Below are 14,734 nucleotides of genomic sequence, written 5' to 3'. Positions count from 1 at the left end.
GGAAAATGAGGCTTCACAAATTTGTGGCCGCTTGTAAGTATTGAAGACAGGAATTCAGAAAATCATAGAGTCAAAAGGAACCTCAAAGTTACCCAATCGAACCCATATTGGAACAGCTCCTCTATGAAGTCTTCATCAAGTCTGTACTGGAAAACTTCTAGTGAATAGGAACTCAAGACCTGCTAAAGCAGCTTGTTCTTGCTTTTAAATAACTCTTGATTGTTAGAAATATTATCCTCATGTCAACCCTAAGTTTGGGTTTTCTTTTTGCTACTTCCTTCTGTTGCTCTGCTTTTTTCTTAGGAGCCAAGAAGAACGAGTCAAATTCCTCATCTCAAAATGTGATAACTCTTCAAATTCTTGAAGATGCCTATCTTGCTATCCTCAAATATTTTTAAGTAGATAATCCAAATTCCTTCAGCCAGTACTGTAAGGATATCATCTTCAGGCCCCTATTCTCCTGGTTGTTCTCCAGTTCATCAGTGTGCTTTCTATATTGTATTGTTTGGACTTGAACTCACTACTGCAGAAATGAGCAGAACACTTGGACACTAAGCTATATAATCTATATTAAACCTTCAAGATCTTTTTCACAGGAACTATTTATTGTCTCATCATATTTCCCTATCCTGTTTATGAAGTCAATTTTGAACTTAAATGTAGAACTTTACACTTCTTTTTATTAAGTTCCATCTATATAGATTCAGCTCATCTTTCCAACTCGTCAAGTGCTTTATGGATACAAATGCTTTATTAAAATGTAGGCACATACACTATGACCAGGTGGGATTTATGCCAGGAATGTAGGGCTTGTTCATTAGGAAAACTAATAGCATAACTGACCATATAAATCACAAAATTCACATGATTATCTTAATAGATGCTGGAAAAACTTTTGACAAAATACAACAATCATTCCTCTTTTAAAAAAAAAGCAATAGAGAGCACAGGAATAAATGGAACCTTCCTTAAGATGATAAGCATATCTATCTAAAATCATCAGCAAACATTATCTGTAACAAGGTTAAGCTAGAAGCCTTCGCAGTAGGCTCAGTGGTGAAACAAAGATGTCTATTATCACCAGTATTAATCAATATTTTACTGGAAATGTTAGCTATAGCAATGTCAAGAAAAAGAAATTGAAGGCATTAGAATAGGCAAAAAGAAAACAGAACTATCACTCTGCATATGATATGATTATATAGTTAGAGAATCTTAAGAGAATCAACTAAAGAAACCAGTTGTGAAACAACTCTATATATTACCAACCAAGTCCAGCAGCAAGAGATAGAAAGAGAAATCCCATTTAAAATAACTGCAGACAGCATAAAATACTTGGAAGCCTGTTTGCCAAGACAGACCCAGGAACTGTATGGACACAGTTTTTTTCACACAAATAAAAACAGATCTAAACAAAATTGGAGAAATGTTCATTGCACAAGGGTAAGCTGAGTAAATATAATAAAAATGACAATTCTACCTAAATTAATTTTCTTCTTAAGTGTCATACCAAGCAGACTACCAAGTATATTTTATAGAGCTAGAAAAAATAATAACAATTCATCTATAAGAGCAAAAGGTCAAAAATATGAAGGGAATTAATGGGGAAAAAAAGTGAAGGAAGGTTGCCTACCAATAGCAGATTTCAAACTGTATAACAAAGTGGTAATCACCAAAAGAATCTAATACTGGCTGAGAAATAGATGAGTACATCTTTGACATACTTCCTTTTTTTTTCTTTTGCATTGTTATCACAACCCTTACCCCCCATCCTCTGCAGCATATACACAGCCCTCCCTTTGCCAATAAGTAACCTGTAGGCTTCATCCTTCATTATCTGGAGTAATGCTTTGTCATTTCATTTATCAAAATTCTTAATTCTTTCACAGGTGTTTTATATTATTGTTGGTATTATATTTTTTTTCTAGTTCTGCTCATTTCATGGTGCTCACAGCATTCACAGTTCATACTGAGGAGGTACATGGTATAGTGGAGTTGGAATCAGGAAGACCTAGGTTCAGATGCCACATTACATATCAGGTGCATCAACCTGGGAAGGGGCATTTCACCTTTCTGTGGTCTCTTTCTCCTAATCTGTAAATCAAGGGGCTTAGACTCATTCACCTCTAAGGTTCCTTCCAGCTCCAAGTCTGTAATCCTGTGGACCTATGCATGTCTGCCCACGACTCTCAGAAGTCATCCTTTTGTCATTTCTTAAGGCACTATGGTATTCTGTAATAGTCATACACCATGTTTTTTTCAGCCTGCCTTCCTCCAGTGGATGGGCATCCACCTTGTTTCCAGTTGTTTGATAGAACAAAAAAATGCCACTTTAGATATTTTTATACACACAAGATGGTCTTCTTTGTCTTTGAACTTCATTAGTATATGCTTTTTAATGGTATCCCTGGGTCAAAAAGTATGCAGTTGAACAACTTTGGGGTTGTAATTTCAAATTGTTTTCCAGAATGGTTGGATCAATTTCTAATTTAACCAACATTGCATTAGTGTGCCTGTCCTTCCACAACTCCTCCAACAATTGTCATTATCCCTTTTTCTCATCTTTACTAATCTCAAGGGTATGATATAGAACTTCAGAACTGTTTTAATTTGTATTCCTCTTATCGCTATTTATGTGGAGTGGACTTTTTTTCCCCATATGACTCTTCCTTTTGAAAATTTCCTGTTCCTTTATTTGAAAAGTTTCCTATTCATATCCCTTGACAATTTCTCTATGGGAAATGGCTCTCGTTCACATATGTACATGTATCACTTCCCTGTATACCTTTAATATCAGACCTTGCATGGAGATTTTTTTTGCAAAAATTTTCCCCTATTAACTGTTTTTCTTCTAATTCTAAGTGCATTGATTTTATTTGTGTAAAAACTTTTCATTTTTACATAATAAAAATTGGCTATTTTATATCCTGTAATCCTTTCTGTTGTTTAATGAATAACTCTTCCAGATTCATAGTTGTGAATAGCATCTCTTTCTGTTCCCCTCTCTCTAATCTGTTTATAAGATCTTTTATACTTAACTGATGGCATGCATTTGGAGTTTTTTGTGATATACGTTGTGAAATGGTTTAAGCCTAGTTCCTTACTGATCAGTTGCTTTCCATTTTTCCCTAGCAGTTGTTTTCTAATAATGTCTTTATCTCAATAATTGGTATCTCTGACTTTATCAAATATTTTGGTAGTATGTTTGATTTCTTTTGATTTTTCTCTGTTCTACTGATCAGTTTTTCAAAACCAGGATCAAATAGTTTTGATCATTACGTTTGTGTTATGTAATTTGAGATATGGTCCTGCTAGACATCCCCTCCTATCCTTCTCTCTTTCTTTTCATATTTCCATTGAGATTCTTGACCTTCTGTTCCTCCAGGTGACTTTATTATTTCATTTAATTGTATAAAGTATGACGTTGGTCATTTAATTGGCATGACACTAGATCTATAAATTAATTTAGGTAGTGTAGTCATTTTTATTATATTAGCACAGCCCAACCATGAGCAATTAATATCTTTCTAGTTATTTAAGTCTTCTATTTCTGTAGAGAATGTTTTGTAGTTGTATTCATTTAATTCCTGTGTGTATGTTGGTACGTGGCCTCTCAGATATTTTCTGTTTCATAGGCATTTTAGTGGAATTTCTTTTTTCTCTTTTTTCTTGCTGGGTTTTGTTGCAAAATAAAAATAAGTGGTAATTTAATCATTTTTAAATCCTGCTATTTTACTGGTTATTCTTCAAATTAATTTTAATTGAATTTCTTGCGTTCTCCAATTAAATGATTATATCTATAAAATGTAATAATGTTGTTTCTTTGCCTTTATTCCTTTCCTGAATTTCCTTATCTTTTCTCATTCCAACAGTTAGCATTTCCAGAACCATATCAAAGAATAGTGATGATCAGCTGTCCTTTTAAAATCCTAGTTTTTTAGCAAGTTCTATAAGCAATCCCATCTTATCTTTCAGAGTTCTCCCCTTTCTACATCAGTGACATTGATGAAGACCCTAGGTGTTCTCAGATCCAGATAAAACACCATTTCCATTATACTACGCTAGCTTTCTGAAGGAGACATAGATAAAAAATGAGTCACAGCTGAGTGGGTTTTATCAGAGACCATAACTGCGCAGTGTTTTCATCCTTATGACTAAAGATAGAGAAAATTTAAGGTCTGGTTCAGCAGCCTCAATTCAGAGAGCTTCTAGAAGGATGAGAAAGCACAGATAGGGTGTGCTTCAAGCTTTTCTAGACATCTAGTCAACTTGAATTTTCTATAACCAAGTTAATAGCCTTCTGATAGTGGGTGTGATGGTTTCAGACTTCTTACAAACAGCAGAGTTATATGGGCTTGATTTATATTGCTGTTGTTTCAGCAGATTTTAAAAGTCTATTTTAATGTCCCATGTAAAGCAAGTGCCTACTGATACTCCAGACTGGGGATGGATCACTATGCATTTTGTACTACTTTCTAGGTGATAACAAATGCAGCCTTCTGGTTATATAAATGATCGGCTCCAGAAACTTGATGTCCTTTAGTGACATCATTCATCCCTGTATCTGTTTTTTCTGGGTTAACCTGGCTTTAGACATGACCAAGGGGGGGAAAAAACAGATCCAGAAAGATCTCTTTTCAGCTGAAATCCAAAGCTAACACTCTGAGTATCTCCTTTGTACACTGAATCACTTCTGTTTCCCAGAGAAGTTATGTTGGATATGCTCAAACTCAATATGGCTTAGTAGTTCACATTTTGATAATGTGCTTTCTTCAACATCTTATTTTCTCAAATGTGAAAAGTTTAAGAAAAAAAAGAATTAAAAATTGAGTATACTGTCGACCAAGCCTCACTTTTTGGCTTTGTATCTTGGTTATCTGTATAATTTTTATTACAAATCTACTTTATTTACACCTCTGTCTTTATATCTATACATCACTGAACACAATTTTGGCACTCAATAAATGTTAAATAATATTTCTCTTTGGCATCCCTTAAACAGGGAATGTGGTAGTAAATGTCAGAGAGCGAGATAAAAACCTTCAAAAAGCTCTCGATTACAAACATTGAAAAATGTATTACAAACCTTTTTTATATATATGAAATTGCTCAAGGATTTCCCTACATTCTATTTTTCTTCATGCGCTTGCTCTGGTCTTTGTTTATTTTGCTTGATTTTCAAGTTAAATTTTCTCCTTAAAAAAGAAGCAACATTATTGATGAATTCCCACTAGAAAATGTATAAATTAAGTGACGTTTTGTATGACCAAAAGTTCATCCCAGCTGCAAAGTCCAGAATGAGAAAATGTGTTGAAACCTAGAGAACATATTTCTTCCATTGTAATGTGTAGATCAATGGATAGAGATAATGTGATGGGGATAAATTAACAATAGGTAGTTTTCTTTATCATAAAATTTCAAAATGACGTGGAGGTATATCATTGCTGCAGTTTTGCAAAACTTGTTTGTAATAACATTAGATTTGAAGTCAGTGATTTGTCTTTTCTGGAGGATTCTGATTTAAGCCTAAAACACTGTTGTTTGAGATGAAGATCCATAGTATGCTGTACTTAAAACCTGAACTTGTTGCCAAAAAAAAAAAAATTAAAAAGGCATAGCTCCAACAAATATTTCCTAATGAATAAAATTTCTATGGAAGAGATGATTAACCATAATCAACAATCCAAAAGCATAAAGATAGGGCAGTCAACTCTAAATTATCCTTAGACCAGAAGGATTATCTGTGTGAAACATTGCTTTCACATTCTTTCTTGACGTTAAAAAAAAATGGGATGTCTTTACAGACACTATCTCTTTGTTTTTGTAAACAAAAATATAGCCTTTCCAAATAAGGTCCTCAAATCCATAGTCAAGTCCAGAGAAGGTATGAGATACAGGTGCAACAAACATAGAGAAAAGACTGAAAATCAGAGTGATAACTTCAATTACATTAGACCTTGACTGAAGTCTTTGAGAGATGGTGTGTAGTATGTGTGTAGTATGGAGTGAGAAGCAAGGAAGAATTCTGAAGAGGAGAAAAAGTGTTGACTTCCTGAGGCAGCTATTGACAGCTTGTCTTACAGGAAATTAATTTGAGTTTTATGCAATCCCTACTCTCACTGGTAATGTTTATGTTCCTTGGTGTTTGTTCTCTGGGGAATTTAAATCCTTACTTCCTCCACAGTGAACTGAAATTTCTCAGGGGATATTTCTAAGAAAAACATCAGATGGGCCATATTCTAGGGACCTGGAATTTTCTCCAAGAGGGAATCTTGGCCTCTTAATTTACTTTCTCATAAGCTGCTAGAGGTCAGGGATCCTGTCTTCTTTATCCTCATATGTCCTCCAGCCCTAGTATAATTGATATATTGCAGCTAGTTGGCAGAGTGGATAGAGTGCTGAATTAAGATAGAGTCCCTTCTCAGTCGCTTATTGTCTATATGACCCTATCCAAGTCATTTAAGCTCTCTCTGCCTCATTTTCCTTACCTGTCCAGTGAAGTGTTGTATTCACTAAACTCTAAGATTCCTTCTACTCCTAAGGCTCGGATCCTGTAAGCCAAAATTCAGGAAGTTAGATAATTGTAGATCTCAATCTGATTCCTCAAAAAGCAATCCTTGTTTTATGGCAGTTTGTATTCCCTGCTCCCAACTAGCATTGCCAGGCTGGCATGACCATGTTCAGGCTTTGAGTCAGCTGCCTCTATCAGATCATAGACCATTTTCTTTGAAGATGTTTGCCTGTGCTTTTATTAGGAGGAGGAGTTCTAGGTGATGAGCTTCCTCTGCCAAAGTCTATCAGGACCTTGTCTGTAGTTCAGAGTCTTGGAGAGTGACCTTGGGGCACTGAGGGTGACTTGCCCAGGGTCACATAGGCAGCAAGGTTCAGAGGCTGGCCTTGAACTCAGGGCTTTCTGAGTCTGATGCTAGTTTTCTATCCACTACTCTACACTTCATCTCTGGTGTTTGATTACCTAGCTTTAAAAAAACAAAGAACCTTTGACATAAGGATGCATTCACAGTCCAGAGCTAAGAAGCTGAGCAGGCTTTGAGGTGAGCCTCAGCTATGTAAGAGGTAGTTCTGTTTTGTTTTTTTTTAAATAAGCCCTGTAGTATTACCTGAAATGCATATAAAAGCAAAAGGAGGTTAAGTTTTTTTCCATTTTATACTAATGGAAGTTGTCTTTACATTTATATATATATGCCCATATGTATGTACACATACATATAATGAAACTGTCTCCTTTTCTCTGTACACTGAACAGTGTTCTTCTTTAAAAGGATGTGTATTCTATTTAGTAGTCTTATACTAATCCCTTTAAAATAGCTTTTTATATAAGCATGCATACGTAGTTTTCACTTTCTATTAATTTTCAGATATCCTCTTTAAGAAAACAGCCAGCACCTCAGTTAGGCTTTTCGGAGGCCACACTTTTCTCTTGGCTCCCCATTGCTATTTTCAGCCTGATCTCAGAGGCAGCAAACCTACTGTGATGTATAAGTCCTAAATGGTATGGTATAGATGAGGATCTGAGGCATTAATTATATGTCATTTTATTCACAACAGCCAATTCCAGAAAGAAAAAAATGTCTCTGTTGTTGTAAAAGACATATTATGGGGATAGCGCTCTTTGTAAACCTCAAATAATACTGTATTACAGCCTAAATGACAATGGGAGCTGATTCCAAAAATGTGACCTGCCTGAGAGAGATGAAATCATAGGGAAAGTTTTCAAAATGGAAAGGGGCATGGATGTGAAATCCAGCCCCCTAAGAAATTTTCTTCCCTGGCCTGTTTGGCTTTTCTGTTGTTGCATGTCACGCATGGATGGAGCTGCTGCTCTCCCAGGGGAGCAAAAGCTTCTGGGAAGCTTGTTTATTTCCTTAATCCCTCCTCCTTTGTGATTTTTTTTTTAATGTCTGATCCAAAATGGAAACCCTTTAAATATAATGATTATCACATGGATAATCACCTCCATTAGGAACCGCCTTGCTTCCCTTTCCTAACCTCAGCTATTCTCCACATGTCACGGCCACTCCAGGGTTGGATTTCGACCTGACTGCTTTATTAGATATGGGAAATTCAGTCTGTGGTGCCCCAGGCAGCACAGATGGGAACCACTCGTTTCCTTTTCTCACTTTTACTATGAAAAGACACTGGAAAGCCCTCTTCATTATGATCTGGTTAATTCTTTTGGAAGTACCCCTAATGTTTGGAACCTCTCTTACTTCTTTGCCCAAAGTTACAGCTCCATCCACACCCCCAGTACTCTTTGGCCTTTAATGCCCCAAAATTAGAATTCTGCTTAAAATCCTCACAGTGCCAAACTGTCCCGGTGTTGCTGAGTTTGATTGAAAGGGGAAAATAAAATAATTTTTTTTACTTCCCAAAAACACCTTCAGATCAGAGTGAGCTATGGGAAAGTCTGCGGGGATAAGAGCCATCTGCCTTCTCTAATGGAGTGATGAGGACTCCAGACCCAAGATCAAAGGAAGGTGGGAGGAAGTCCAAAGATAAGATGTTTTGAAGGCACAGAACAAGTGCTTAACCATTCTGATGACAGGGCCCATAGTCCTTGCCATTTTAGGGGACTCTGAGATAGAAAATGGAATTAAGCTTTTCCAAATACCTCCTTTCCCCAATGAAAAATATGCTTGTATCACTGTTCCTTAGAATCCTTTGCTGTTACTGTTATTCTAGCTTAGTGATAGTTAAAGCAGCAAATGACTTGTAGTAGGTAATGCTTTGATACAACTGGTCTCTCAATTTACCTGATTTTGTGTGACCCTTGTATGATCCTTTCTTGTTTGTTTTGATTTGTGCTTGAGCATTGTGTTTTATTACAGTTTTATCCCCCTCCTGACTCCCCAAATTCCCTCTCTTACCCTTGTGTCTCAGTCCTCTGGAAGTCTTCCATGCCCATAATGAAGTTCTGTGTAAATAAATAGTTCTAATGGGGCCTTTCAAGTTGTCTTTTTATATGAGAATGAGCTTTAGCTAATCACATGGCAGCTTAGGAAAACATGGCATTGATAGAGTTTGATCCTTCCACTCTTCCTTGACAGCTAGGCCAGCAAATGTCATTGACTGTGTGATGTACAAGAAGGAATGCTATTGTAAATAAATTGTCCAAGTGGCTAACCTTGCTTGGACCCACTTGTCAAGGCTGCGATTCAGCTTTTTTTGGGGCGGGGAGGGCTAGGAGATCAGCATCACCTTAGACTAACCTGGTCAGCCTCATGTTTCTCTAGCAAGCAGCCTGAGGAGTTGTGCTTTTCAGCTTATCACTTTGTATTAACTTCAATGTCCAGCTGTAATCATCCATTTTGCCCTTTTCAAATTCTCAAAATGGTCCTCCAGATCCAATCTGTATGATTCTGCTGGGAGGGAGGGGGTGCATGCACCCCCTCCCTCCCACTCAAGGTTTTGCTAGTGTGTTATCTAACACATAGGTAGTACTGAAAGTGGTGGTCTCAACCTAGATTCTCCTTTCTCCCTTACATGGTTTGGAGAAGCAGTTATTTCAGTCGCATTGGATCTACTCACTACCCTGTTAGGCTCAAAGCCCATCCTTCTATTAATATCTCTTGGCAGAGATAATTTGGAGGAATGTAAGTTAAGATGTAAAGGCTCTTGACAGTTGTCTGCAATATTTTTTCATATTAAAGAGAGAAGCAGATTGGGAAGTGAAATTGCTACCATTTTTTATCAGCCTTGGATTTTAAAATATGGGCATGAAACAAACAGGTTTGATCAGTAATAAAAAGAAAGGGGTTGACTGCCTGGATGCATCTTGCCATTTGTTATATTGCTTTCACCTGTGATTAAGACATTACATATTTTGTAATGTCCCTTGGATTGTGCCATTAGCATTAAGATTTCTTTTAAACCCATGAGACCAGGATATTTTTAGGTTTAACTTCTGGGCATCTAAGGTCACATAGTAAGACCACAGTGGTCTTGTTTGTGATTAAAGGTGTAGTTGTCAGCGCGTTTCTCTGGTTTGAAGTGGTTGTCTTCACTGATTGAGGTCAGATCACCTACGCTCAATGGGGCATCCCCATGAAAACATGTCTTCCATCTTCTTCACTTGCACTTATGAGGTCCATGGTGGTTCTGTTACCTTGGGCAGGGGCGGCAGGGAGGGCGGGGGAAATCTTTTCAATACCAGCATCAAAATGGCACTCTCTGGGTATATGGAGATAATTGTGTCAAAGGAAGATGGCTTGGATGCTCTTCAGCATGGGTTATTTCTTCATTATCTAGCACTTTATAATTAACTGTTCCTTTTTTTTTTATTTCAGGAAGCCGCCACTTTTGCTAGAGAGCAAGGCTTCGAGGTGAGTTAACCCACAATTGCACACTAAACAGATCCTAAAGGTTTTTTCTTGCTGATAATGAAGTTCTTTTGGACAGTGATTGATGTGCTATTATACTCCCCGAGCTGCACCGCCGTTGCCATGGAAACCTGGCAGTCGTCATGGTTTCTTTGTTCTGCCAGCACAGTGTTATGACGCACTCTGCTAGGTCTGCACCCAACATCGCCTACAGATGTTATTTATTGAATTTTGAAAAGCCTCTTGGGAAGCCAAGAGGTTGGGCACGATTTCAAGCTGCCTCTGCAGATATGGGGCCTGTCAGTTGGCTCAGTTAAAAAGCTACCTCATTAGCTGCATTACACTCCATGAAGATCCGCGGCTGCAGCGGTGGTGGGGCAAGACTAAAAGCATGGAATAGGACGCTGTTTAAATAACTTCAACCCTGCCACATATGCATTCTCATTATGCAAATTAATTTCAGAAAGGTTGTATTTAAAGTTGTTAGGAACTGATTAATTTAAACCCCTACTTACATAAACTGCCTGTCTGGGGTTTGGGGGAGGGGGTGGAGGTTACATAATATAAAATACACAGAAATTGGATCACCGCTGCCACCCCAATCATAGATTAACTGAAGAGCACTGGTGTTCAGGAATGATGTACAAAGCCCCAATTCTTCTTGTCTGTGAGTTTTTAATCTTGACGAGATATTTCTTCAAGAGGCTCTCTGGGGTTGTTATTGACTCCAATCAGATTGCAGCCATTGCCAAATGATTAGCTATGGAATATAGCCTCACAATATGATGTTGGAAAACACAGCTCCTAATTTGAAGCCAGGTTAACCGAGGGGGAGGAAATCCATTCTGACTGTCAGATTGAGTGGGCAGGTCTGTGTATAATTCTGTGTTCTGTACAATACCTTAGTATGCCATTCAGCCCAAATGTTAAATAATAAAGAAATTGTTTAAATCTGAGCAGTGGGGGGGACTAGAGAAGGATACACAAACCCTCACCTTATATTCCTGCCACCCAAGGAGGCCACCAGAGATTGACAGAGGGATATTAGCATAGCCCAGTTTGAGCCCAGTTTGGTGTGTGAGTTTGTGGTGATCTTGATATTAAAAGGCAGAAATGGCTAATTGTTTCCATTCCTGGAAACTGCTCTCAGAGGACGCATAGGTTTCACCTACCTCACTATGCTTGACAACCAAACCCAGATGAGGATGAAGAGGCCGGGGGTGGGGTAAGTGATCACTTAGATGCCAAAGGTCACATATCTCCTAGAGAACTCCCTGGGAATTCTGGTTCCAAATCCTGGACGTTGCTTCCTGGAAGCTTGCCTTGGGAGAACTGAGGTGCTGGTTTAGTAGGTGTTTGTACATTTGTTTCAAGGTAGTCTCCTTGATGGAGAAGAGCATTCACTCATTTTTCTTCATATTTTGTTTCACTTTATAATTTCTCAAACAGTAATAGACCAGCAAGATAAATGCAGCCAGAAGAATGTTCCTCTGTGTGGACAAACGCTTAATCATAAGAATACCAATATTCCTGATAGAGTTTTTAAAAGTTTGAGATGGTGGTGATGGTGATGAAAAATTGTCATTAAAAATAGATTCCCTCGGTTAATACATACATCAGAAATCTTCAATAGATAGAAGCTTGTGGAATGCAGATCTCTGTTTTTCTGTCAGGCTCCTTTTCTATTGTATCTTGTGTTTTTAAAAATGTACTTGGATTTGTTCTATCAAATAAAACACATTTTATAGATGCTTAGAAGTATAATGTGTAACATAATAAATGAGCGTGATCCCAAAGTAGCTAGGCAATAAAAAAGAGGAAATAGTTTATTAAGCTTGCCCATTTTATATTTGCATTGCCCTCGAGTTCAAGTTCTGAATGTGCCTGGTTTAAATTCAGTTTTAGTGACACACTCTTCCTGCTGTTGTCTGCTAACCACTGTCATTAGCTTTTCCATTAGTACTTAGAGATGCCAGTGTGGCTTCCTCTGGTCATCTTATATCTGCCATGTTTGATTATAGCACCTAGGAAAGTACACAGTGATTATGATTCTTTACTTGATTAGCTCTTTACAGGGCAAAAACTGACCTGTCAGTTGTATTGACAGTGATATGTGAGATTGACAAATTTACAGTGTTATCAGTGACAGTGTTTTCTCTCTCTCCCTGGGTTAGCAAAAAACCAAACTGTGTAAACATGAGCCACGAGTAGAATAACCTCAATTGGGCATTTTATTAATAACAACACTTATTGCATGTGGGAGAAGCTCAGTGATTTCATAATGTCACATCCAGCAAGCAATCATATGGAAGCATTAGCTTAAGGGCTCAGCATTGCTGAGAAACAAACAAGCACAGGCCACTTCAACCAAACAATCTTAAATACTGTGAGATCTTATCATGCATCTCAAGCCTTTTGGGTGTCTGTGGACTCTGTCTTCCTTCCTCTTTCCTCTGAATTTTGTCAGAGAGCAAAATACTGTAACCTGTAGACTCAAGAAGAAAGGGAAGAAGGAAAGCATTTATCCTTTTCAGCACCACTGTCTCTGTATCCTCTTCTTCAATTGTAATTTGTATTCACCAAGAATTAGTCCCAGTTGGATCCCAGAACCATTGAGTTTGTCTGCCAATGATCTATCTGCTGAAAGAGTGACTCAGATTAAAAAAAAATAATAACATGTTTAATCATCAGAAAATGTCCAGAGTGCTGTTGTTCCTGACATTCTACTTAGCATCTTTGTAAATTTTGGATAGTGCTTCTTTTAAAAAAAAATCTTCAATCTCTAAAATGGATTCAGTAATTTACAGTAAAAGAAAAAGTCAGCTAGCAGGGTACTGGAGAATGAGATAAGAACGGGAGCTGGGCAGAGCAAAAAGCAGAAAAGAGAGGGTATTTTTATGGAAGTGGTGGAAAATTGCTTGGTACCTGATTTAAATGACAGCCCTGCTAAGAATTTAAAATGACAATACTTGGGGGTAAAGTTTCATAAGGTCTTTTATTATTCTAGAAACTCAGTTCAAATGGGAATGATTTTTAAAATATACCTTATTTTGAGGATGTGATGATTAAAGATTTATATTTTTAGAACTTACATCAGATAAAATTGGGCAACTTAAAAGTATGTTCCATTTATAGAAGCCTTTAAAATCTTTATTAAAAATTGTTTTAAATAAAATAAGAAGAGGGGAAAAGTTCACAAAAGCTCCGGTACAAAAGTACTTGATTTTATCCTTGTCTGTGAACAGAGCATGTGCTGAGTGATTAAGAGAGGTCACATTTTCTCTGCTGGACAGTTTGTTTTCTCTTGCTCCGAGTCACATCTGTCTGACTCAGTGGCAGTGGTTCTGTAAGATGTAGCAGCCTACTTTGTGGATCCCTGGAGTGTATTTTCATACCCAGCCCACAGTCTGTGACCAGAAACCTTCCCACTCGTTCACCTGCTTGTACACCTGAAGGAACACAGTTCAGGAAGAGCCACAGAGAGCCCTGAAGCACCATGATTCAAAAAATCCAAGAGAATTCCTGAGAAAAGTGTCCTGGCCTCCAGAAATTCCCCCCACAAATAGCAGGAGAGGAAAGCCATGCAGAGTGACTCTATGCCTGTAGGATGATGGAGTAAATCCTTCCAGTCTCAATTACATCCACAGAATGCTTCTTCCCAAAGAGTTTGAATAACCCCATTCTCATTCTCAGTTCTGCTCCATATTTTTTAAGGAAACAACAACCCAGGTCCTACTGGAAGACCAGAGTGTTGGATCCTTATGCACATTCTCCTAGTTTGAAGAAGGATCCATTCAATCCAGAAGTGAAAGGGATGTTTATCTATTTGGTTTTTTCTGATTCTATCTAACTCAGATGTTCCGTGACATCATGTTAACATCAGATCTCTTAAGCAGATTCCCATCTTTTAGGAAAACACTAAGTATCATGATCTACAGAGGCAGCATTTGGGGAACATCACAAATAGCATTCTGCTGGTACTGCTCTTCAGCTCAGTGGTTTCAAGCTTTTGTATTTGCAGATGAAATAAAGCATAAAAGTGCATATCAGCATATTGAAGAAGATAATTATGTGTATGAAAGAAGATATTAGACTTCTGAATGATCTCAGTAAATTGGAGAACCATCTAGCAGTCCAAAAAACCCTGCTAATGAGGAAGTGGGCAGGCAAAGGCACTTGGAGTTAGGGGTGCATGGAAAGAGATCGACTTCATTAGAGCAAGGTAAGGAAATTAGAAGTCATGAGTGGTCACAAACTATACAGGAATTGACTAGGTAACACTTCACCTTAAAAGAAAAGGGTGGAGGTAGTATGTTTCTAAGATGTATAAATTCCTTTTGTTATACACATTCCATAAGCCAATTCTTAATATCAATTGCTAATGAGAGATCTTTTCC

General features: G+C 37.6%; 1 protein-coding gene across 11 annotated transcripts in view; it reads left to right on the top strand.

Annotated features, from left to right (window-relative positions):
* Positions 1 to 14,734, top strand: part of ADK (adenosine kinase) — a 634,537-nt gene that overhangs the window by 550,478 nt on the left and 69,325 nt on the right. For all 11 annotated transcript variants that reach the window (XM_072628114.1, XM_072628109.1, XM_072628112.1 and 8 more), the window contains one exon: positions 10,305 to 10,340. In XM_072628114.1, the coding sequence (XP_072484215.1) occupies positions 10,305 to 10,340 (36 nt within the window). The remainder of the gene's footprint in view (positions 1 to 10,304; positions 10,341 to 14,734) is intronic.

Source organism: Notamacropus eugenii, chromosome 1, assembly GCF_028372415.1.
Source record: "Notamacropus eugenii isolate mMacEug1 chromosome 1, mMacEug1.pri_v2, whole genome shotgun sequence".
NCBI lineage: Eukaryota > Metazoa > Chordata > Mammalia > Diprotodontia > Macropodidae > Notamacropus > Notamacropus eugenii.
This window is presented reverse-complemented; position numbering and strand designations above follow the sequence as displayed.